At 38.9% G+C, this 27,073-nt stretch overlaps 1 protein-coding gene across 28 annotated transcripts in view; it reads left to right on the forward strand.

Annotated features, from left to right (window-relative positions):
- LOC131194158 (protocadherin alpha-5-like) overlaps nucleotides 1-27,073 on the forward strand; it is a 274,200-nt gene that overhangs the window by 70,778 nt on the left and 176,349 nt on the right. For 4 of the 28 annotated variants that reach the window (XM_058174866.1, XM_058174864.1, XM_058174853.1 and 1 more), the window contains exon 2: nucleotides 21,429-21,481. The exons of 10 other annotated variants lie outside the window; for them this stretch is intronic. In XM_058174866.1, coding sequence (XP_058030849.1) covers nucleotides 21,429-21,481 — 53 coding nt within the window. Of the gene's footprint in view, nucleotides 1-3,278; nucleotides 6,195-21,204; nucleotides 21,482-27,073 lie in introns of those variants that run through there. 14 more of the 28 variants (XM_058174867.1, XM_058174869.1, XM_058174863.1 and 11 more) reach the window with 9 other exon arrangements.

A 27,073-nucleotide genomic window follows, 5' to 3' on the forward strand; every position in this document is an offset into this window, starting at 1 on the left:
TTATATATATTTTCTTTACATACAGTAAGTGCTTAATGAACAGCGTACTGTCTGAGTCAGTTGCTTACATAGTAAGACTTTTTAAAATTCTAATTTCTATCTTTTATCCAACCATTGAAAAAACAAATCCCATATTCTATAGTACTCTGTGTCTTCCTTTTCAGTGTTAATCTGTCCATTTCTGCACAGTCTAGTATTTTTTTTAATTATATCTTCTTCTGTAGGTGTTTCCTTGTTCTTCCAGTATTGTGCAAATACAATTCTTGCTGCTGTCAAGGCATGTAATATCAAATATAAATTCCTTTTATCATATTTTTCTGCTATTATGCCTAACAGAAATAGTTCTGGCTTATAGTCTATATGCTGTATTAACATTCTTTCTAACCATGTATGCATTTTCATCCAATTTCTTTTCGCTTTTGGGCACATCCATCACATTTTGTATGTGCCCAGTATTTGATTATATTTCCATCATTTGGTGGACATGTTTTAAAACATTTTTGCTAATCTCGCCGGTGCCAAATGCTACATTTGTATAAAACATTTTATACAAATTTTCTTTATACGTAGTTGCCATCGTCAATTTATAGTTTCTTTCCAGAAGTTTTTGCCAATTATCTAATTCTATGTTATATCCAATTTTTTTTGCCCAAACTATCATTGTCCCTTTCACCTGTTCATCTTCCACTTTTAGGCTTAACAAAAAATTATATAATTTCTTAATTAGCTTTTCATCTACCATTAACAGTATTTGATTAAATATTGTTTGCTATTTATAAAAGCCATAAGTCTTAATGTCTTTTTCATACCTCAAATTTATTTGCATTTGTGGCCACCAAAATAAATCAACACCCTGTTCCTGTAGTTCTTGATTAGGTTTTAGTTCCCCTTCCACATTTAAAATATCTTTATACGTTAAATTTTTTTCAAGATTTGCTAAATTTGGGTGAACAAATGCTTCCATTGTTGAAAGCCATCTGGTATTTTCATTTAGATTTTAGCTTTCACCTTTTCCCATACTAAGAGTAGCGCATTCCTTACATAGTGTCTTTGAAAATATCTATTAATTCTATTCTTAACATACCATAAAAAAGCATGCCATCCTAATTGGAGATTGTGACTTTCTAGATAATCTTCTGTATCTGAGAGATGTCACTAGGACTCCAAGGTCTCTCTCACAGTCACTGTTTTTGAGCCAGGTCTTGCCTAATCTGTACTTATACCTTTGATTTTCCTGCCTAAGTGTAAAACTTTGCTTTTCTCTACATTAAAATTCAATTTGTTGCATAGGACCCATTGTTCAAGTCTGTCAATATCTTTTTGGATCCTGAACTTGTCTTCTAGGATATTGACTATTCATACCAGTTTAGTGTCATCTACAAATTTGAAGAGTTCCCCTTTTATTCCCTCATCTAAGTAATTTATGAAGATATTGAAGAGTACTGGGTCTAAGACGGAGTCTTGTGGTACCCCACTACATCTCTCCATGTGGATGTAGTACCATTATTAGTATTACCACTGAGTATTACCACTACTCATTGAGTATGGTTTGTCAGCCAGCTCCAAATTTGCTACTGTTTTCTTCTGAGCTATGAAAAGTAAAGGTACAAACTTAGGGGTGAAATCTAAAAATTTCCCCTACTGGTTCTGTAGGTGTGGCTTAATTTGTGGGCGTGGCTTGGTGGTCAGATGACTGGGTGGGCATGGCCAATAACAATAAATAATAAAAATAATAAAGTATACAAAACAATAAAAGGTACAAAAAACCAACTTTCACACTTTACACACGCACAACACAACTGACACACACAATGTAAAAGCAGGTGCACTTCACCCAAAATGGCCCCTGCAACAAGCAGGAATCTCACACAGCCACAAAAAGCTCAAAAACCAACTTTCACACTTTACACACACACAACACAACCAACTCACACACACACACACAAAATGCCATATACAGCTTTGTGAGATTTTGTGTATTTGTGTAGTTAGAGTGAAACACTACAGAAACACACCAAATCTCAGAAAGCTGCACAAATATTTTATTTTGTTATTTTATTTTATTTATATTTTTTAGATCAGGGGTCTCCAACCTTAGTAACTTTAAGGTTTGTGGACTTCAACTCCCAGAGTTCCTCAGCCAGCAAAGGCAGATTGAGTTGCTCACCAAGGAGATGGATCGCAGGCAGGCAGATTCAGTTGCTAGCTGATGCAACTGATTGCAAAGCAGCAGAAGAAAAGCATGGCTTTGCGAGCCCGAAAGGAGCAGCAATAAGGCAAGTGGGTGGGCATGGGCGGGGGCTGTTGTAAGAGGTTGTAAAAAAATGATTTTAAAAGCCTGTGGTGATGAGGCAACTCAGCTGGGATCGCCAGAGGAAAAAAAGATTTTAAAAGGCTCCTCTGACGATCCCAGCTGAAGTTGCCTCATTGCCAGAACTTCTTAAAAAGATTGTTTTAACAATCTCTTCGGCCGAATAGCTTGTAAAAAACATGTTTTTTAAGGTTCTGATGATGAGGCAACTCAGCTGGGATCACCAGAGGAGCCTTTTAAAAGCTTTTTTTTACAACCTCTTCGGCTGAAGAGGCTGTTAAAAAAAAAGAGTTTAAAGGGTTCTGACGATCCCAGCTGAGCAGCAGGATCATCAGTTTTTTTTTTACTTTTAAAGGCATTTTTTCGGCTGAAGAAAAAAATGCTTTTAAAAGTAAAAAAAAACAACCTCTGATGATGGTGCAGCTCAGTAGGGGGCGGGGCCAGGGATTTTTGCTACCGGTTCTCTGAATCACCAGCCGCCATCGCTACCAGATCGGGTGATCCGGTCCGAACCAGGAGCATTTCACCCCATTATAACTCCTTTATAATGCTTAGGGGTTCAGTGTGTCTGTAAGTGTGTGTGTATAAAGAAAAGAACTGAAAAATTCTTATATGAGGTTATTTAGTGAGAGACTCATTAAGTCACTTGAAATTAAATAAAAGAGTAAATGTTTGAATTTCAGTATCTTTTCCTTCTCAAAAGATTTAGTACAAAATTAAATAGGGGTCATAAATACATGGGTTAAATTAATTGCAACATGTAATCTATTTCTGGAACAAACCAGTTACGGCATCACATGGGTTTTGAGGACTTGCCTGCTTGTCATTTGCCTAAAAGGTTCAGGAGCTGCATATCCAGCCAAACTCAGAAATAAAACTAGAAAAGTACTTCTGCTTTCATAGCATTGGAATACCGTTATGAGTTTCTTTGGAATTAATGTTCCAATGTTTGTGATCTTGTTCAAAGGTCTGATTCAAAAGGTTTGCGACTACTTCAACTTCCCCCCATCTACCTATTGGGAGCAATGGGAAAGATGGCCAGAGAACCAGACAAATATCCATTCCATTATAATGCATTTCCATGGAAGCACCAAGGGATCAATATAAGATCTAAATTAATATAATAGTCAAAGAAAAAAAGAAGGAAAACTACACATCAGAGATACATGAAGGATTGAAGCAAGCCCTTGAAGAATTAAGGAAAGAATATCACAGAGGCTCAATGAAGAAAGGAAGTGTGTTTCTCATTTTGAATTTTCATCACAAGAGGTCGCTGTTTCCTAAGGAAACTCTCTAAATGAAACTGAAAATGCAGAGCCCCTCCCTTAAAGGGACAGACATTCCTGCCAGCCAGATCCACAAGGGAAATCTTGAACAACAGAGAAAGCTCAACAAGCCATGACTCAACCTATGAAAGCATTGCCAGTATGGCTGGGGTAGATGGTCTCTGCTCCTGACACCATTGAGACAAGATATTTAAAGAAAAAGAGAAGAGCTTGCTGGTGTTGTGCCAGTGACTGAAATGCTTACCTGGCCAAAGGGGCTGCTGCAGCTGCTTCTGCTTCACACCGCCTGGAAAATGGGGAGCGGCCAGCTCCATTATTCTGTGCTGGAGGAATCCCAGCACGGCACCTTTGTGGGCCGCATCGCCCAGGATCTGGGGTTGGAGGTGAGTGAGCTGGTGCCTCGGATGTTCCGGATGCTGTCCAAAGGAGAGAAGGACTATTTTGAGGTAAACCTGCAGAATGGGATCTTGTTTGTAAATTCCCGGATAGACAGGGAGGAGCTGTGTGCCAAGAATGCAGACTGTGTCCTTCATGTGGAGGTGATTGTAGAGAAGCCTCTGAGGTTCTTCCATGTGGAGGTTGAAATCGAAGACATTAATGACAATGCTCCCATCTTCTCAGCCAGGGAACAGATCCTGAGCATAGCAGAATTGACAACAGCATCTGGTACCCTATTCCCTTTAGAGGGAGCCTCTGATGCAGATATTGGTACTAATGCTCTGTTAACTTACAAGCTCAGCCCAAGCAACAATTTTATCCTTGATTTAGGAAATGATGAAGATGAGAGTAAATCTGTAGTACTTCTATTGAAGGTTCCACTTGACAGAGAGGAGAGCCCTGTGCATCATTTAGTACTGACAGCCACTGATGGGGGTGAACCAAAACTCACAGGAACTGTTCAGCTAGTCATCAATGTGCTGGATGTCAATGACAACCCTCCTGTGTTTAATCAATCTGCTTATAGGGTAAAGTTGCTAGAAAATACAGTCAGTGGGTCATTAGTTATTAATCTGAATGCTACAGACTTAGATGAAGGGGTTAATAGGGAGATATCTTATTTTTTTAGTAATAAAGCACCTCCACATGTCACAAAGGTATTTAGTATAAATTCTGATATTGGGGAAATCAGAATGATTGGAAAATTGGATTATGAAGAAAGTAAGTTCTATGAACTTCCAATTGTAGCAGAAGATAAAGGCAGTTCTCCATTATTAGGTCACTGTAAAGTTCTCATTGAAGTATTGGACATGAATGACAACATTCCAGAAATGTCAGTGAATTCTCTCTCTGTGCCATTGCCAGAGGACTCCCCTCCAGGGACTGTGGTAGCCATCATCAGTGCTTCTGACAAGGATTCTGGAATCAATGGACAGATAAACTGTTTCCTCTGGCCCACTGGAGTACCCTTCAAACTTGATTCTACATTCAAGAACTACTACTCCCTGATCGTTGGTGCAATCCTTGATCGAGAGCAGGTGGCTGAGTACAGGATGGTTGTGACAGTAGAAGATCAGGGTGTTCCACCACTGTCTTCTAGTCTCACCATCTTAGTGCCTATTAGTGACATAAATGACAATGCTCCAGCTTTCATACAGCCCTCTTACACTATCTTTGTGAAGGAGAACAATCCCCCTGGTGCTCACATTTTCACAATGTCTGCTGCAGACCCAGATATAGCTGAGAACGGTCTGATCACCTATTGGATAGATGAGAAGCTCTGGCCATTGTCAAGTTACATCTCCGTACATTCAGAGAGTGGAAAGCTCTATGCTTTGCAGTCCTTGGACTATGAAGAGTTGAAACTGCTGGAGTTTCATGTGAGAGCCAAGGATGCTGGAATGCCCTCCTTGTGTGGCAATGCAACTGTTCAAGTCTTTGTGATGGATGAGAATGACAATGCACCTTCCTTATCAAGATCATCAGAAGAGAACCTGATTCTTCTAGTGGTCCCTGTGATGCCTGGGCATATTGTAGGCAAGATCCACGCCTTGGATGCAGATTCTGGATACAATGCATGGCTAAGATATGAACTGATTGAAGAAAGCAATGGTCTATGGTCTGTGGGGCAGTATAGTGGTGAGGTGAGTACCAAATATTCTTTGGATGAATCAGAAGCAAACAAAATCCACAGTGTTCTGGTTCTTGTGAAGGACCACGGGAAACCTCAACTATCAGCCACAGCCACACTGAGTGTTTCACTTGTGACAAGTGGTCAGACAATCAAAATGGATATTAATCTTCAAAGGTCAGGGGAAAACTTTGTGCCTCTGGTGGACTCAATCAACGTCTATCTGATCATTGCCATCTGCTCTGTTTCCAGCCTTTTCTTGTTGGCTGCTCTCATCTACGTGGCCCTGCGATGCCACTGCAAGGCAAAGGAACCCATGGTTTATGGCCCTGGCATGGCCACCCTGGTGTGCACCAGTGAAGTGGGCAGCTGGTCTTATTCCAATCGCCACAGCCATATCCTGGCAGGGGTGAGTGCAGAGGCTGGTGTCAAGAGCGACCTCATGATTTTCAGTCCCAATATTCCTGTCTTTGCAGATAATGGGGAACTTACCAATGGGGTGGATGTGCCCCCAGATTCTGCTAAAAAGGTGAGTCTAGCTCTTAGAGTTCTTGTAATCCACTTAGCATCCTATTTCCATGCTTATAATTTACAATTAGTCTTGGGACAATATTATTTTTGAATTGTTAGGTTTAGACACTGATGGAAAATATATTGAATTACAAATCATGAATTCTTTTTTTATATAAAATATTTTTCTAATATGAGAAGCTATATAAAGATTGAAAAAATGTTTGTCATTTACTTGACAGTAAATTATAGGTGAGCAATAATGAATGATTTTTCTATTGTTAATAGTTTTGTTATTTAATGAATCAGTTATCAATATACTGCCTCTTTTTGTGACAATATTCATGGCTAGCATAAATTGCAAATGTTAAAACTTTATTAATCTACTAGATGACACAGAACGTTATTTGTAAGTTTCGGAAATTTATATCTTGTTAATATATTGGTAACTTTCGAAATAGAAATTCTAATATTGTACAGGGGTTAACAATTGAATAGAAATAATATGTTTGTAATACAGAAATTATAATTGATAACTGGATAGTCATATTCATAAAAAGATCAAATATTACTTTGTGCTAGAGCCCTCTAATCCAAATGCCCTTTGGAGCCCTTTGTCAGTTTAACATTAGGTGCATTCTTTTATCTTGTTTCTTTTGCAACACAACAGTGTTACACTTTGTGAGGTTGGAAGGAATCAAATGATCTTCCTAAGCCAAGGTCCCTCCCAATCCTTACATTCTATAATTCAAATCTTTGAGAATGGTGTCAATTTAGCATGTGTTTTGGGAATGGGAAAGATTTATATCATATGAAAACCCAGGTCTTTATCTTATGTAGCTGAATGAATAATATGAGAGAATAGATATATGAGCAGATCGGAGGAGGGAAATCCTTGCAACCTTCAACAAAATAAACTTAGGGGATCTATAGTTTTGAAAGGCTGACATTGGAACTGGGGAGGTTCAGCAGTGCTTTTCAACCTTGTCAAGTTGTAGATGTGTGGTCCTGAGCTTTCTGAATTCTCAGCAAAGGGCAGCTGGCAGGGAATTCTGAGTCTGCAAACCTATATAGCTGAAAATGATGGAGCTCAAGGAAGTCCTGCTGTATTCTGAGAATTAAGCAGTAAATGCTAAAGATCTGCTTATATTTTTCAAGAACATGTCTTTATTTGTTTAATCAGACGATTTTCTCAGTATAGATGTGCTTTGCCAGTCCTTTAATTCTGTGAGGTATTTTTATCTTCACAATCTATTTTATAAGTGGTCGTGGTGGTTTCTCATCTACGTGAGATGAGTTTAGCCAAGGTCAGCTGGTTGTTGCATCAACTTACTGAAATTGTAGGAATGATATGAACAGCTTACATACTGACTTTACCAAGGCATTTGACAAAGTATACTGTAACTTTCTGATTAATAAACCTGTTAAAGGTGAACTTGAAACATTGCCAATTTAATGAATCATTTCACTGACCTTGGAACGAAGGAAGGCTGAATCAACCTTGAGCCCTTCAGGATTGAAATCTTGATAGTGGGCAGAATTAGCCTGCCATACTACATAGGAGGTGCAATGCCCCAGATATTAAAGACACTGAGATTATCAGCTAGAAACCTAACAGCCCGGGATTGAGACTCTAGCTCTTTGCAATGGGATGAATTCCTGTTTGAGACCCAAGCACTATGTGAGTGGGTGAGCTTTTATTACTTGCCCTAGCTCCACTAGCAGTTCAAAGCATGCCAATGTGAGTAGATTAATAGGTACCACTTTGTTGGGAAGGTAACAGCATTCCATGCCTTTTGGTATATTGCTGGCCACATAACCACTGACCACAGTCTTGGCTCCCTCTGCCAAGAAACGGAGAGGAGCACCGCATCTTAAGTGTTGACATGACTGGTCAGGGAAACTTTTACCTTAACACATTTTAACTTTCACCACCTTCAAAGCTATATACATTGACCTGGCCGGATGGAGTATGCAGAAATTGAATTGACTATCATAGATACAAGGAGCTGGAATAACTCAGTTATAAGAACAAAGATTTGGCCAGAGGCTGACTATACCATTAGAACAGAATTGCTTTGAAGCCCTGAACCTCAAAGAAACTATGGAACAGTTCCATAGAACAAAAATAGCAATTTCCCAGAAAATGAGCCAGAGCCAAGAAAGAGAACTTCTATAAATGACCAGAATCAGTATTATAAGATCTGTGGGAACATGTAAATGCAAACAGATATGGAGAAAAAGAGAATATCTTTCAAAAGGTGTCCAAACTCAAAAGGAGGTTCCAACTTTGAATTGTACTAATGGGGAGATAGTAACTGATTCAAAGAACCCAATCAAAAGTGAAAGGATTCATAGCAGTGTGTTTTCCATTGTTTTGATGAAGCTACACTAGATACATCTGTACTTGACCAGTTTGGGCCAGTTTTCAAGAGGAGGATGAGAAGGTGGTAGTGCTACAATTCTAGAGCAGTGGTGTCAAACTCGATTTCAATAGAATAGAATAGAATAGAATAGAATAGAATAGAATAGAATAGAATAGAATAGAATAGAATAGAATAGAATAGAATAGAATTTTATTGGCCAAGTGTGATTGGACACACAAGGAATTTGTCTTGGTGCATATGCTCTCAGTGTACATAAAAGAAAAGATACGTTCATCAAGATACAACATTTACAACACAATTGATGGTCAATATATCAATATAAATCATAAGGATTGCCAGCAACAAGTTATAGTCATACAGTCATAAGTGGAAAGAGATTGGTGATGGGAACTTTGAGACAATTAATAGTAGTGCAGATTCAGTAAATAGTCTGACAGTGTTGATGGAATTATTTGTTTAGCAGAGTGATGGCCTTCGGGAAAAAAGTGTTCTTGTGTCTAGTTGTTCTGGTGTGCAGTGCTCTATAGCGTCGTTTTGAGGGTAGGAGTTGAAACAGTTTATGTCCAGGATGCGAGGGATCTGCAAATATTTTCACGGCCCTCTTCTTGATTCGTGCAGTATACAGGTCTCAATGGAAGGCAGGTTGGTAGCAATTATTTTTTCTGCAGTTCTAATTATCCTCTGAAGTCTGTGTTTTTCTTGTTGGGTTGCAGAACCGAACCAGACAGTTATAGAGGTGCAAATGACAGACTCAATAATTCCTCTGTAAGGGCCACATAAGGGTTGCGGTTGATCTTGGGGGGCCAGGTGAGCATGGCCAGGTGGTCACAGCAAACTGGGTGGGTGTGGCTGGGGTGGCATGGCCAGCTTGATGTCACTCATGGGGGGATGCCTGTGGTGGCTTGGGCAGGGCTGGGGCATCCATTGACTCCAGCATGCACCCACGGGGCGAGGTGGGGGTGGCCCCTTGCTGGCTCCTGGGCAGCACTGCAGATCTCAGGCTGACTATGTTCCAGCCTGGATGGCCCCCAGCAAGTTGTAGATCAGCAGCTAGCTGGCCTGGGCTGGGGCTGAGGTGCCAGGGGCTAGTCTTCACTGTTTCCAGGGCAGCCCCATGGGCTGGATCTAACCACTTGGTGGGCCGGATCCAGCCCACAGCCCTTGAGTTGACACCCCTGTTCTAGAGGGTTGTGGAGGCAACTGATTATTTGAATTTCTTTCAGTCAGGTTTCTGGCCTGGACACACACACACACACACACACACACACACACACGTAGTACATTTATAATATATACATACACACACATAGAACAGAACAGAACAGAACAGAACAGAACAGAATAGAATAGAATAGAATAGAATAGAATTGAATTGAATTTTTTATTGGCCAAGTGTGATTGGACACACAGGGAATTTGTCTTGGTGCATATGCTCGCAGTGTACATAAAAGAAAAGATCATCAAAAATTCTAAGGTATAACACTTAATGATAGCCATAGGGTACAAATAAGCAATCAGGAACCAATCAATATCAATATCAATAGTACGGATACAAGCAACAAATTTACAGTCATACAGTCATAAGTGGAAGGAGATGGGTGATGGGAACGATGAGAAGATTAATAGTAGTGCAGATTTAGTAAATAGTTTGACAATGTTGGGGAATTATTTGTTTAACAGAGTGATGGTGTTCGGTAAGAAACTGTTCTTGTGTCTACTTGTTCTGGTGTGCAGTACTCCGTAGCATAGTTTTGAGTGTAGGAGTTGAAACAGTTTATGTGCAGGATGTGAGGGGTCTGTAAATATTTTCACAGCCCTCTTTTTTGATTCGTGCAGTATACAAGTGCTCAATGGAAGGCAGGTTGGTAGCAATTGTTTTTTCTGCAGTTCTAATTATCCTCTGAAGTCTGTATCTTTCTTGTTGGGTTGCAGAACCAAACCAGACAGTTATAGAGGTGCAGATGACAGACTCAATAATTCCTCTATAGAACTATATCAGTAGCTCCTTGGGCAGTTTGAGCTTTCTGAGTTGGCGCAGAAAGAACAGTCTTTATTGTCCTTTTTTGATGATGTTTTTGATGTTAACTGTCCATTTTAGATCTTGCGATACGATAGAACCTAGAAATTTGAAGGTCTCTACTGTTGATACTGTGTTGTCTAGTATTGTAAGAAGTGGAAGTATGGAAGAGTTTCTCCTACAGTCTACCATCATTTCTACGGTTTTGAGTGTGTTCAGTTCCAGATTGTTCTGGTTGCACCATGAGGCTAGTTGTTTTCCGCATACAGATCTCCCGTCTGTATGCGGATTCATCATTGTCTCGAATGAGACCGATCACTGTTGTGTCATCTGCGAACTTCAGTAGTTTAACAGATGGATCATTAGAGATACAGTCATTTGTATACAGAGAAAAGAGAACTGGGGAGAGCACACAGCCTTGAGGGGCCCCTGTGGTAATTGTACAGGTATCTGATGTGATTCTGCTTAGCTTCACCTGCCGCTTCCTGTTTGTTAGGAAGCTTATGATCCATTTACAAGTCTGTTCAGGTACCTGTAGCTGGTTTAGCTTAGTTAGAAGAATGTCTGGAATGATGGTATTGAATGCTGAAATAAAGTCTACAAAGAAGACCCTTGCATAGGTCTTTGGTGACTCAAGATGTTGTAGGATGTAGTGCAGAGCCATATTAACAGCATCATCTGTTGATCTATTTGCTTGGTATGCAAATTGCAAGAGGCCTAACAGCGGATCCGTGGTGGTTTTCAAGTGGGACAGCACTAGCCTTTTAAAGGTTTTCATGACTACAGATATTAGAGCAACTGGTCTGTAGTCATTCAGTTCCTTGATGGTGGGCTTCATTGGCACTGGGATAATAGTTGAGCATTTGAAGCAAGAAGGAACATAATAGCACATCTCTAGTGATTTATTGAAGATATGGGTGAAGATGGGGGCCAATTTGTCAGGACAGACTTTTAAGCAAGAAGGAGTTATCTTGTTTGGGCCTGGAGCTTTTCCTGGCTTTTGTCTGTGAAATAGGTCTTGCACTTCCTTTTCTGTAATCACTAGGGGTTGTGAACCCAATGGGATTGTGTCAGTTGTAGGAGGCTTGGCTGTTGTTGGTGTGTCTGAGATACGGATTGTGGAGATAGGTGGCTGTAGTTTCCTTTCAAACCTGCAGTAAAACATGTTCAGGTCATCTGCCAGTTGCTGATTTCCTTCAGCCTGGGAAGGAGGTTTGCCATAGTCGGTAATATTTTTAAGAGTTTTCCATGTTTGTTGGTCCATTTGTTGAGAACTGATTCTTTAGCTTTTCAGAGTAGCTTCTTTTTGCCTTTCTGATGTCCCTTGTTAATACATTTCTGGCCTGATTGTACAGCATTTTATCACTTTCTGTAGGCTTCCTCTTTGGAACGACATAACTGCTTAAGTTTAGCTGTGAACCAAGGTTTGTTGTTACTGTATATTCACAAGTTCCTGGTGGGTACACATAGGTCTTCACAGAAGTTGACATATGATGTTACAGTCTCTGTGAGTTCATCTAAGTCTGCAGAGGTATTTTCAAAAACATTCCAATTAGTGCAGTCAAGGCAGGCCTATAGCTTTAACTTTGCCTCCTCCTGATTTAATTGTTGGTTTTGTGGTTTTAAGTCTTTGCCTGTAAGCAGGTACAAGGTGAATCATGCAATGATCAGAGTGTCCCACAGCTGCTCGTGATAAGGACTGATAAGCATCTTTTAGTGTTGTGTAGCAATGGTCTAAGGTATTCTTGCCTTTAGTGGGACAATTGACATGCTGAAAGTATTTTGGTAGCTCTTTCCTTAAATTTGCCTTGTTTAGTTCTCCCAAAATAATGGCCAGTGAATCGGGGTATTTGGCTTCAGCCTCCATAATTTGGTTAGCTTGTACAAGTTTGTAATGCCTTGTTTACACAAGCATATGGTGGGACATAAACAGCAATTAGAAGAAATGAGGAAAATTTACGAGGCGAATAGTATGGTTTGCAGTTGATAATTATGTCTCTAAGTTTTCGTCACAGAATTTATATATTATAGTTATATCCTGAGACCAGCTGTTGTTGATATATAAGCATAAGCCTCCTACCTTCTTTTTACCAGATGTTTCTGCAATTCTGTCTGATCGTTGAATCTGAAACCCTGGGATATGCAGGCTGCTATCATCAATTGATTCATTTAACCAGGTTTCAGAGAAGCATTGGGCTGCTAAATTATAAAAGTCAGAATTGTATCTGTTTAAGAGGAGTATTTCATCCATCTTATTAGCAAGTGAATGTACGTTGGTTAGGAAAATTGAAGACAGAAGAGTTTTGTTTCTCTTATTCCTTAATCTGTTTAAGATCCCCGTCCTTTTACCTCTTTTTTTTTTGCTTCTTCCGTTTGGTTTTTTGGGTAATCCATGGCTTCAGGGAAATTGCTTCTTCCTGTGTTAGAATCTCCTCCGTGTTTGTAAAGACGGTGTGTGTGTGTTTGTGTGTGAGAGAGAGAGATCACAGAAAGCTGCTCCGTAAAGAAACATTGCTTAATTTTTAGCAGATGTCTCATAAGTAATCCGTAGTAAGTCACAGAAAATAATTAAAAATAAAGAAACCATTAGAGAGCATTTCACTGAGGCAGCCTTCAGCGGCTCCATCTTGGTTATATATGTATCTATGCATGTATCTACATACATCTATGGATCTATATGTATGTGTGTGTGTGTGTATAAGTGATTTAGATGAGGGAATAGAAGGGGAACTCATCAAATTTGCATATGACACTAAGCTGGCAGGAATAGCCAACACCCCAGAAGAAAGGTTACAAATCCAGATGGATCTCAATAGACTTGAACACTGGGCCCTATCTAACAAAATGAAATTCATGAAGAGAATATTAATATTAATATTAAGATTTTCTTAGGCAAGAAAGATCAGATGTACAGAAAAGATTAACTGAAACTGGCCACAAAAGCAGTAACTGTGACAGCGATCTTGGAGTCCTAAAACCTGGATCTTGGAGTCCTAAAACCCAACCCTAAAACATGAAGAATGGTTACAGGAACTAGGCATGGCTAGTCTAGTGAAGAGAAGGACCAGGGGAGACATGATAGCAGTGTTCCAATATTTGAGGGGCTGCCATAGAGAGGAAGGCGTCACACTATTTTCCAAGGCACCTGAAAGCCAGACAAGGAATAATGGATGATCAAGGAATAATGGATGATCAAGGAGAGATTTATTTTATTTTATTTTTTTTATTTTTTTCGTATTTATATACCGCCCTATCTCCCTAGGGACTCAGGGCGGTTTACAGGCAGATAAAAATACATATAAATACAAAATAAAACATCCATTAAAAAACTTATTCCAAATAGCCAAATAATTAAAAATAACAGTATACATAATAAAACCCATTAAAAATCAATTTAAATTTAAAATCTAAAATCTAGTCCAGTTCTGCGCAGATGAATAGATGAGTTTTAAGCTCGCGGCGAAAGGTTTGGAGGTCCGGAAGTTGATGGAGTCCTGGGGGAAGCTCATTTCAAAGGGTGGGAGCCCCCACAGAGAAGGCCCTTCCCCTGGGTGTCACCAGACGGCACTGCCTAGCTGATGGCACCCTGAGGAGTCCCTCTCTGTGAGAGCGCACGGGTCGGTGAGAGGTATTCGGTAGCAGCAGACGGTCCCGTAAATAGCCCGGCCCTATGCCATGGAGCGCTTTGAAGATCATTACCAAAACCTTGAAGCGCACCCGGAAGGCCACAGGCAGCCAGTGCAGTCTGCGCAGGAGAGGTGTTACGTGGGAGTCCCGAGGGGCTCCCTCTATCACCCGCGCAGCCGCATTCTGAACTATCTGGAGATTCAACCTAGAAATAGGGAGAAATTTTCTGACAGTGAGAACAATCAACCAATGGAACAGTTTGCTTTCAAAAGTTATGGGAGCTTTACCACTGGAAGCTTTCAAGAAGAGACTAGACTGTCATCAATCAGAAATGGTGTAGGGTCTCCTGCTTGGGCAGGGGTTAGATTAGAAGACCTCCAAGATCCCTTCCAATTTTGTTATTCTGTTTGATATTATCAGTTCTCACAATCTAAATGCTCTCCCTTTGTTGATGCAGACTAGGATTGCATTGGCATTTTTGGCAGCTGCAGGACAATGATGGCTCATACGTAAGTGATAGTCCACTAGGACACCAAGATATATTTCATAATTACTATTATTGAGCCAGATACCGACTATTCCATACATGTGCATTTGGCTTTTCCTGCCCAAGTGTAGGATCTTACTTTTCTCACCACTGAACTGCATTTTGTTGGATAGGGCCCATGGCTCAAGTCTTTCAAGATTGTGAATCTTGAGTCTATCTTCTAAAGAGTTAGCAACTCATCAAACTGAAGACAAATATGTAGAGTCGAACTTCTGTGGCTTATATTTGGTGGTAGATCCCAAGTTTCCCAACGTTACATGGCTATATTTGTTTTCCTTTTTGACATTTTAAGGAAGGGATGGAGTGGGAGAAAGAGAGAGCACAGAAGAAAATAATATTTAAAATAAAGAAAAAAAGAAAATGAAAACAATATACTTGAAACTCTAATATTTAATTTTCAATTATATAGTATATAAAATCTACAACTTTATATTATGTATATAAAGATGATAAATCCACATTTCTTAATATGGTGATGTATTCAGCTTTTTGCATATAATTCTAAATATCTTTAATCCATATTTCTCTTTCCAAAACCATTGTAAGAATGGTTTAACAAGCATTAAACCAAAATGCGATAATAGTGAGACAAGCCTAAATCATGTGGATATGTGTGTCCTTCAATATTTTATCTTTTTTGGAAATGGTTGCTGCATGCAATATTATAATAACTATGAATGTACATCTTCAAAGTATTGTAAATGATAAGTTCAGTGATGGAGAGAAAAGCCACTACTGCCTGTCAATAGAACTCTCCCGTTTCTGAGAGCTGACCGAAAAAGGTCCATCACAAAATCCAAGCAGGATTTTGGCATGCAGAGTTTACAGTGTGGGGCCCAGCGGCGAGCTTCCAGAGACAAGAGGACACACTTAATTTCTGGGGACTGGCTATAAACTCCCAAATCACCATTACCAAGTAGAAGTCCCTAAACACATTATCTTGGCTAGGACCAGGGGTGAAATGGTCCCGGTTTGGAATGGATCAGCTGATCTGGTAGAGATGGTGGCAAGTGGTCTGGAGAACCGGTAGCAAAAATCCCTGGCCTCCCCGCCCACCATGCCCACCCAATGCCCGGTCACCCACTTCCCTGCTTCCCGCTTCTTTTAAAAAATGCTTTTAAAAGGTAAAAAAAGAGGCTCTGATGATCACAGCTGAGCTGCGTGATCGACAGAGCCTTTTTTTTTACTTTTAAAAGAATTTTTTGACAACCTATTCGACTGCTTTAATAGGTTAAAATGCTTTTAAAAGGTAAAAAAGAGGCTCTGACAATCCTGCACCTTTGGGACAACCATGACCTAGATGATTGAGAATCTCCATATACATTGCAGAGATTAATTAAGCTATAGTTCTTTGTGTAACTCTTGGTGGCCTTCGATTGTTGGGAGCAGAACCACAGTAATTGAAGCCCCTTAAATCACCCATATGCCCAAGGAGAAAAGGTATCTGTGGGGCTGACAGATGAACCATCCATGAATTCTTGTTTGGAGTCTTTGGTGAATTGGTAGATAATGCAAGAGATGCAAATTCCATAAGAATATGTATCTTTACTGAGAATCATGATGACCTTTAAAGTGGATTCATGCTGTGCTTTTTGGATGATTGAGCTGGAGTGGACAAGTGTACTCCAAGCACTTCAAGACTCAAGCAGAACAAGAAGTGAAGAAAGCAGAGCATGTGCCTTGGATTGTGGAAGAGAAGGCAAAGAAGCAGAAAGCAAAGCCCATGCTTTAGAGCTGTGGTTGGAAGGAGATCTTACCAGGGAATCCAGGGTTATGCTGCGCCAGCCTCGAGATGTAGCAATAAGTATGTGCAGAGAGGCAGATGATAAAAAGATGATCAGGGAGGCAAAACAGCAGCACTAAAGGAGCCAAAAGCATTGAACTTCATTTTTGGTGTGAACATAGAGCAACACCATCTGGATGCAGTCAATTGATTAAGATGTATGAAAAGGTGGGCAAACAGCAGGAAGCTAACATGACATATGATGCAGTTGTTGGGGTAGTGGATGTCCCCTTCCTTGTTTTGGACCTATACACAACAAGCAAGCATTTGCAGATGCAAAAGAATATTGGCACTTGTTAAAAGCAATGGGGGAGCATTTTCCTCAATATTAGAAGGATATTGAGGTGGCTCAGAAAGGCATTAACAAATTTTGGGATGATTTTGCCTACCAATCTGTAAAGCAGCTCCTATTAAACAGATTGCATTATAAAGGTGGAGAACCATAGAGATCCCAACCACTATTCAATATGATTTGTTTGCCATAGCAAACACTCCCATTCCAGCTCAGCTCTGTGGAGCAAGAAACTGATTGTTGAGTGTTAATGTAAATACCAACATTGGCTCTTGGCTTATTTTTCATGGGTAATATAGTGAAGCCTTTAACTTGTTTTTTTGATCACAGGGTGGAGGAGATAGAACAGTGGATAATTACTATCTTTTATATGCATGCATGGGCATGCATTCCATAGGGCTCCAGCCCTGTGGAATGAATTGCCTCCGGGGTTGCGTCAACTCCCCGACCTCTGGTCCTTTAAACGCGAGCTCAAGACTTTCTTGTTCCACCGTGCGGGGCTAGCTTGAGGAAATTTTAAGTGGGGTTTTAGGATTGTTTTACTTTAATCTTAATTTTAATTGGCCATTTTATAATCAGTTTTTTAATATGCTTTTTAATTTTGTCTATGTGCTTGTTGTTTTTACTTGGTTGTGTACCGCCCTGAGTCCTTCGGAAGAAGGGCGGTATAAAAATCTAATAAATAAATAAAATAAATAAATAAAACATTTCTTGTCAGGTGGTTTGTGAAAACAAACCCAGATTTGTTGTTGTTGTTAGTTACGAAGTCATGTCCAACCCATTGCGGCCCCGTGGACAATGTTCCTCCAGGCCTTCCTGCCCTCTACCATACTCTGGAGTCCATTTAAGGTCACACTTACTGCTTCAGTGACTCCATCCAGCCACCTCATTCTCAGTCGTTCCTTTCTTCTTTTGCCCTCAATCTTTCTCAGCAGATAGACCCTCTAGATTAAAGGTTGATTAGTGGATACTGTGTTCATGATTTTTTCTACCAGGCTAATGAGGTTAATAGGTTTGCCATTGTTTTCTTCTGAGCTATAAAAAATAAAGGCACAATTTCCTTTACGATGGTTAGATGTTCAGTGTGTCTGCATATTTGTGTGTATAAAGGAAACAACAGTGAAAAAAATATTATGTAAGGTTATTTAGAGACAGACTCATTAAGTTATTTGAAATGAAATATACAAATGGAAAAGTTTGAATTTCTGTACTTTTTCCTTCTCAAAAGATTTAGTCCAGAACAGTACAAGTTAAAAATCTGAAAATAAGTTATGGAAAAAGTGATTAAAAAAATCTATGAAAATAAAAAAGCGATGCAGAATAAAAAAGGGAACTAAATAAAAAAAGAGAATGCTAATGCAAAAACAGAGACATAGATACATAGTTTTTATACCAATGCAATATAATTTTCAAGGGATACACAAAAACAATTTTGAAACTGGTTTCACTACCTAATTACTTATTGATTCTGAGGCAGGGACTTTGTTAATGACTTAGAACATCTTCTATCCTCCTAAAAACAATTTTGGCACGATAACGCTGGTAAGGAATAACATTTTATAGACTTGGTGATGGCACTGAAAGCAATAGATTAATCAGGGAAAGAACCAGAAGTTACTACCCTTTGGAAATGCACTAAAATATGGGGTTTAGATTAATTGTAACATGTAATCTATTTCAGAAATAAAGCAGTTAAGACATCACCTGAGTTTTGAGAACTTGCCCTGCTTGTACAGTTTCTTTGGAATTAATGTTCCAATCTTCGTCATCTTGGTCAAAAGTGTGATTTAAATGGTTTGCAACTACTTCAACTTTTCCCCATCTATTTGGTGTTCATCTATTGGCAGTGGAAAAGATGGCCAGGAAGTACCAAGGCATCAATATAAGATTTAAATTAATATAATATTTAAAGAACAAAAGAAGGAAAACTACACATCAGAGATACATGAAGGAATAGCAAGCCCTCGAAGGAAAAACTATCGCAGACTGTCAATAAAGAATAGAAGTCTGTTTGTCATTTTGAAATTCAGTCACAGGAGGTCGCTGTTTCCTAAGGAAATCCTCTAAGTGAAACTGAAAATGCAGAGCCCCTCCCTTAAAGGGACAGACATTCCTGCCAGCCAGATCCACAAGGGAAATCTTGAACAACAGAGAAAGCTCAACAAGACATGATTCAACCTATGAAAGCATTGCCAGTATGGCTGGGCTAGAGGGGCTCTGCTCCTGACACCTTTAAGGCAAGATATTTAGAGAAAAAGAGAAGAGCTTGCTGGTGTTGTGCCTGGGTCTGCAATGGTTACCTGGTCGAAGGGGCTGCTGCAGCTGCTTCTGCTTCACACCGCCTGGAAAATGGGGAGCGGCCAGCTCCATTATTCTGTGCTGGAGGAATCCCAGCACGGCACCTTTGTGGGTCGCATCGCCCAGGATCTGGGGTTGGAGGTGAGTGAGCTGGTGCCTCGGATGTTCCGGATGCTGTCCAAAGGAGAGAAGGACTATTTTGAGGTAAACCTTCAGAATGGGATCTTGTTTGTAAATTCACGGATAGACAGGGAGGAGCTGTGTGTCAAGGATGTAGACTGTGTCCTTCATCTGGAGGTGATTTTGGAGAAACCTCTGAGGTTCTTCCATGTGGAGGTTGAAGTCAAAGACATGAATGACAATGCTCCCATCTTCTCAGCCAGGGAACAGATCCTGAGCATGGCTGAATTTATAACAGCATCTGGTACCCGATTTCCTTTAAAGGGAGCCTCTGATGCAGACATTGGAACTAATGCTCTATTAAATTACAAGCTTACCACAAACAACCATTTTATTCTTGATTCAGGAAATGATGAAGATGAGAGTAAATCTGTAGTACTTCTATTGAAGGTTCCACTTGACAGAGAGGAGAGCCCTGTGCATCATTTAGTACTGACAGCCACTGATGGGGGTGAACCAAAACTCACAGGAACTGTTCAGCTCGTCATCAATGTGCTGGATGTCAATGACAACCCTCCTGTGTTTAATCAATCTGCTTATAGGGTAAAGTTACTAGAAAACACAGTCAGTGGGTCATTAGTTATTAATCTGAATGCTACAGACTTAGATGAAGGGCTTAATAGGGAAATCTCTTATTTTTTTACAGATAGCTTAGCTCTTCATATCACAACATTGTTTGGTATAAATTCTGATACTGGGGAAATCAGAGTGATTGGAAAATTGGATTACGAAGAAAGTAAGTTCTATGAACTTCCTATTGTAGCAGAAGATAAAGGCAGTTCTCAATTATCAGGGTACTGTAAAGTTCTCATTGAGATTTTAGACTTGAATGACAACATTCCAAAAATATCTGTGAATTCCCTCTCTGTGCCATTACCAGAGGACTCCCCTCCAGGGACTGTGGTAGCCATCATCAGTGCTTCTGACAAGGATTCTGGAATCAATGGACAGATAAACTGTTTCCTCTGGCCCACTGGAGTACCCTTCCAACTCGAGTCCACATTCAAGAATTACTATTCCCTAATTGTCGGAGCACCTTTGGATAGGGAGCAGGTGACTGAGTACAGGATGGTTGTGACAGTGGAAGATCAAGGCGTTCCACCACTGTCTTCTAGCATCATCATCTTAGTGCCTATTAGTGACATAAATGATAATGCTCCAGTTTTTACACAGCCCTCCTACACCATCTTTGTGAAGGAGAACAATCCCCCTGGTGCTCACATCTTCACAATATCTGCCTCAGACCAAGATATAGCTGAGAATGCCCTGATCACCTATTGGATTGATGAGAAGCTCTGGCCATTGTCAAGCTACATCTCTGTACATTCGGAGAGTGGAAAGCTCTATGCTTTGCAGTCCTTGGACTATGAAGAGTTGCAAGTGCTGGAGTTCCAGGTGAGAGCCAAGGATGCTGGAATGCCCTCCTTGTGTGGCAATGCAACTGTTCAAGTCTTTGTGATGGATGAGAATGACAATGCACCTGTTGTGTCAAGATCATCAAAAGAGAACCTGATTTTTTTAGTGGTCCCGGTGATGCCTGGGCATATTGTAGGCAAGATCCATGCTTTGGATGCGGATTCTGGATACAGTGCATGGCTAAGATATGAACTAGTTGGAGAAAGCAATAGTCCATGGATTGTGGGGCAGTATAGTGGTGAGGTGAGTACCAAATATTCTCTGGATGAATCAGAAGGAAGCAAAATCCAGAGTGTCCTTGTTCTTGTGAAGGACCATGGAAAACCTCAACTGTCAGCCACAGCCACCTTGAGTGTGTCACTTGTGACAAGCAGTGAGACCATCAAAACTGATATTAATCTTCAAAGGTCAGGGGAGACCTTCGTGCCCCTGGTGGACTCGATCAACGTCTATCTGATCATTGCCATCTGCTCTGTTTCCAGCCTCTTCTTGCTGGCCACTCTCATCTACGTGGCTCTGCGATGCCACTGCAAGGCAAAGGAACCCATGGTTTATGGCCCTGGCATGGCCACCCTGGTGTGTGCCAGTGAAGTGGGCAGCTGGTCCTATTCCAATCGCCACAGCCACATCCTGGCTGGTGTGAGTGCAGAGGCTGGTGCCAAGAGCGATCTCATGATTTTCAGTCCCAATATTCCTGTCTTTGCAGATAATGGGGAACTTATCAACAGGGTGGATGTGCCTTCAGATTCTGCTAAAAAGGTGAGTCTAGTTCTTGGAGTTCTTGTCATCTGCTCAGAATCTTATTTCTATGCTTATAATTTGGGATTAGTCTTGGGACAATATTTTTTTTAAAAAACATGTTTTATTAATTTTTAAACAAACAAAAAACAAAAACATAAATACAGCAATAGAAAAATACAAAAAAGAAAACTTTTGTGCAGAACTGTGACCATTTACATGACATATCACTACAAAGTTTTTATACTCTATATATTTTACTTTATCAAATTTTATTATGTCTGAGTCTGTTTTGTTTTTCTGTTTTCAATCCATTTGTACCATTTCTCCCATGATTCATAATAGTCCAAGTCTGTCATTCCTTTCAATTCCAATGATAGTTAGTCCATTTCAGCACAGTCAAAAAATTTTTAATTATTAAGTCATCAGAGGGCATCTTTACATTCTTCCACCATTGCACAAAGACCAATCTTGCCGCAGTTGTTATATGTATAATCATGTTTCTTGTTTTCTTATCTTAAGTTTTTCTCATTATCCCCAGAAGGAATAATTCCGGTGTATATTCCAGTTGAATACTGGTTATTTCCTGTAACCAATTTTTTATTTTTTTCCAATATTTTTTCGATTTTGGACACAGCCACCATAAGTGATAGAAAGTACCCTGCTTCTGTCCGCATTTCCAACAATTTGGGGTTAAATTTGGATGTATTTTTGCCAATCTTGAGGGAGCCAAATGCCAGCCTTAGAACATTTTGTATTGATTTTCTTTATATTTTGCTGAACTTGTTATTTTATAATTTCTGTTCCAAATTGTTTCCCATTCCTCTAATTCAATGTTGTATCCTACATTTTTTGCCCATGCTATCATCACTCCCTTTACTATTTCTTCTGCTTTGTCAAATTCCAAAAAATACTTATACAATTTAGTTATTAATTTTTCATCCGGGCCAATCAGTAATTTGTCTAAGTGTTGTGGGACCAGTTCAATTCCATTTTCCTCTTTTATCTTTTAAATATTGCGATTATACTTTAGGTAAGGCTTCCAATCAATGTAAATTCCTTGTTTCTCCAAATCTTGCCTACTTTTTAAATTTCCTTGGGCATCTAAAATTTCACAATATTTGACTATTTTGTATATATCCATAGCATTTGGGTGAATCATTGCCTCCATTGTCGACACCCACCCAAGCATTTCATATAGTGTTTTTTCTTGGTCTCTTGCCATATTAGCATTAAGGCCTCTCGTATTTTATGATGAAAAAAATATGAATGGGATTTCTTTTCTTTTCTTTTTTTTTATTGAAAAAGTTTTACAAAATTTTTTCCCCATACATCCCCCCTCCCCCCAACCCTAACCCTTTCCTCCTCCTCCTCCTTCCCCATCCCTCCCCCGACTTCCCAGAGCAAATACAGGGTATCGTATCTAACAATCATAAGCTAAAATATGCTAATTAACATAAACTCCCATCCATCTTCTTGAACCTCAACTTCCCTTTTCCATAAAAAAGAAGAAAAGGGAAAATGTTAATACTAATACAATTACAATTGCAATTACATTCTATTCATTTAAAAGCTATTTAGTATTTTGTTATTTCAGTCCAATTTTTAAAAATCAAACCGTCTCCATTATATATATCTTTCGAAAGTAATCTTTCAAATACACTGATAATTCTACCTTTTCATCTAAATCCATTAAGTTTAAAGTCCAATCTTCTGTAATAAACAATATCCGATTTTCCAATGTTGTAATATCAAAAATTATTCCTCAGTATACCTTATAATCCATCAATGTATATCCATCATACATAATAATAAATACCATCTTTTTAGCTTATATAAATTTAACATTCACCTCATATTCTTCCCCATATTCCCCACACTATAAATTTCTAAACATTTCACACCCCATTTATCATACAATCCATAACTTATTACATTTCTTATCCCCACACAGTATTACACTATCAAAGGGTTTCAATATATCTTATAGTCCCTCATTATATATCTATCATACCCTAAGAACTTTTATACGATCTAGTTTAACTATCCTTGCTAAAAGTAAATATGACTTATTCTTTCTACTTTTAATATTCAAAAATATCCCTTATAGTTTACCCTATCCTATGAAAGGAAAGTCTTTTCATTTGAAAATATTACTTCTTTACTCCTTGCTCTTTACGTTTAATAGTTACAATCCTCTCTTTGATCCTCTCTGTGGCTTTCTGTGTTTCTTCTCCAAAAATTACAGCCCCAGTTTTATTTACTTTACTTTCTTTTCCCCTTTTTTAACCATTCCCACCTCTCCTTTCATCTTAACTTCTAACAGTGGTAAACTTCCAACCTTCAATACTTTAGTATAAAAATCTCTTGCTTTAAAAACTGTGTTAAGACAATATTTCCCTCCCTTATAGTTTACTGTTAATCCAGCTGGTACATTCCATCTATACGGTATCTGGAGATTTCTAAGCTGATCCACCAAAAAAGCCTTTTCTATTTCTTAACATTTTAAAAGGAATTTCTTTCTATACCAATACCAATGTTTTTATAAGAAACTTGTGAAATTTCATTCCTAACCTTCCTAGATGTAACATAAATTACTACATCTCTTGGCAGGTGTCTCTGCTTTGCAACCCATGAATTAACACGGTAAATTTTCTCAATTTGGATTTCAAAGTCCACTGGTTTCTGTCCAATCAGCTGTGCAAAAGCCTCTGCAAAAATCTTTTTTAAATCCTCTCGTTTATTTTTTTTCAGGTTGCTCTCAGTGCAGATTCCATAACTCTGTATTGCAATAAAACCCGCTCTTCTTCTGCTCTCTCCACCTTGATCTGGAGCACCTCTATTTTATTTTTTAAGTCCAAATTAACTTGATTAATTTCTTCAACTCTATCATCCAACTGCTTTATATTCTCCGCCTTGGTCTGAAACTCCTCTATTTTGCTTTTTAAGTTCAAATTAACTTGATCAGTCTCTTCCACTTTTTCATCCAATTGTTTTATACATTCAGCCAGAGTCTTAACTGCTGCCACCACACCTTCTCTGATCTCTTCATTCTCAGCTGCAACAGAATCTTTAATTTTCAATATTTTCTCCTCAATTTCCTTAATTTTTTTTATCCCGAGGAAAAATTTGAGCCTTCAGAAATTCCTTCAGCTCCTCTTGTAATTTATGTAGTTGAACTAGCGGGGCTCCAACTTCCTTGAAGACAGCAGGCTTTATTTGTACAGAAGCCATCTTACTTTGATTTTATAATTTGAAACAAAGTCCAATCTTTTCGTAAACACAGTATTTAAGTTGAATAAATCAGTTGTATAATCTTTCCAGCTTTCACTTTATAGTTTCTTCATATAAACATAAAATCCAGCAAGTTTAAGCAAAGTTATAAACGGTAACAATGTTAATAAGCACCTCTTTCACTTTCACTTTCACGCCTATTATATTCAGACGCCATTTCCTTTCTTCTCAAACGGAATCCACACACGGGGTTGAGGTCTGGTACTTACATCTACCTTGCCTCCTGACATTACTCTGTCTGGTTAAGTCAAAAATCCATTTAAACTCAATATTGATCGCAGATGTGGTCGCGGCATTTTGCTCTGCCAAAAAAGACAGAGGCGTCCTGGATCTGGAGCTCTTCAGGTTACCAAGGGAGCTCTTCCCTTCAAGCCTCCAGGATCATTTCTGGTGCTATTGGGGGAGCTCTACCTCCACCTGATCACTCACCTTTTCCTCTTCAGCTAGGGGAAAGGTTTCCAAGCCCCTAGACAGCTGATTTTCGCTGTCTTAGTGGCTCTACGCGATCCAGGGCTGGCGGTCTAAAAAGACCATCCTCAACGACCAGCGGAGCCATCAGAAGTCCGAATGGGATTTATTTTCTTTGTCCCAAAGAAAGGCATGCCACTCTTTTTGGAAATCATGCCTTTCTAATATGAGTAATCTTTTATGTCTTAAGTTTATCCACTCCTTAAGCCATGTTAAAATTGCTGCTTTGTAATAGAGTCACCAATCTGGAAGCCCTAGACCACCTCTGCTTCTGCTATCTTGAAGGTCTGTTAATTTTATTCATGCTTTTCTGCCAGCCAATATTTTTTTTTTTGTAATTTGGTTCAATTCTATAAAAAATTATTATTTAATTTTATGGGTATGGTCCAGGGTGAAATCTAAAAAATTTCCCTATCGGTTCTTTGGGCGTGGCTTAATTGGTGGGCGTGGCTTGGCGGTCAGGTGACTGGGTGGGCGTGGCCAATAACAATAAATAATAAAAATAATTTAAAAAGTATACAAAACAATAAGAGGTACCAAAAACCAACTTTCACGCTTTACACACAACACAACACAACTGACTCACACACAATGTAAAAGCAGTTGCACTTCACCCAAAATGGCCCCTGCAACAATCAGGAACCTCACACAGCCACAAAAAGCTCAAAAACCAACTTTCACACTTTACACACACACACACAACACAACACAACACAACTGATTCACACACACACAATGCCACATACAGCTTTGTGAGATTTTGTGTTTGTATAGTTAGAGTGAAACACTACAGAAACACACCAAATCTCAGAAAGCTGCACAAATATTTTATTTTATTTTATTATTTTATTTTATTTTATTTTATTTATATTTTTAGATAAAAGCAGTTAAATGTAAAACTTTTGGCTCCTCAATGAAAAACACCAGGTCATCTGCGAATGCCTTTAATTTGTATTCTTCTCTCTTAATTTTGGCCCCCTTAATCTCTGTATTTGCCCTGATATTTTTCAATAATGATTCTAATGTCAGAATAAAAAGCAGAGGTAATAATGGACATCCTTGGTGAACTCCTTTCTTTATCTCAAATGATTTTGTGATTTCCTCGTTGATTATAATATTTGCTTTTTGGGCGGAGTAAATTGTTTCAATCATCTGTTCAAATTTATTACCGAATTTCATTTCTTTAATTTGTTTTATCATATATTTCCAATTTAAGTTATCAAAGGCTTTCTGCGCATCCAGAAAAACTTGTTTCTCTTGATGCACCTCATAATATTCTAATATATTCCAAACTGTCCTTGTAATGTCTTTAATTTGCCTCAATGAGAGAAAGGCATTCTGATAGATAATTTCATTTAATATTTTCTTCATCCTTCCTGCCATTAATGGTCATAAAAATCTTGTAGTCGGTATTCAAAAGAGATAGTGGTCTATAGTTTTGAATCCGATTTAGGTCGGTACCTTCTTTCATGATGACTGTAATATATGCTTCTCTCCATGAGATGGGCATTTTTCCTTCCAACAATACTTCATTGTATAAATCCAAGAGTATCAGTTCCAATATTTCCCCCATATTTTTGTCATATAATTTGTCATGTAGACATATCTACATTCTGCTTTGCTAATTTTGTTTATTTATTTATTTAGATTTTTATACCGCCCTTCTCCCGAAGGACTCAGGGCGGTGTACAGCCAAATTATAAAACAGTACAATATACAAATTAAAACAAAGACTTAAAATAAACATATTCAATAAATGGCCGAGATTTAAAACCATCAAATGTAAAACCCATAAAATTCATAAATAATAACTCCAATTAAAACTATTTAGGATTTAAAAATTTAGGCCAG

This window comes from Ahaetulla prasina, chromosome 3, assembly GCF_028640845.1.
Source record: "Ahaetulla prasina isolate Xishuangbanna chromosome 3, ASM2864084v1, whole genome shotgun sequence".
NCBI lineage: Eukaryota > Metazoa > Chordata > Lepidosauria > Squamata > Colubridae > Ahaetulla > Ahaetulla prasina.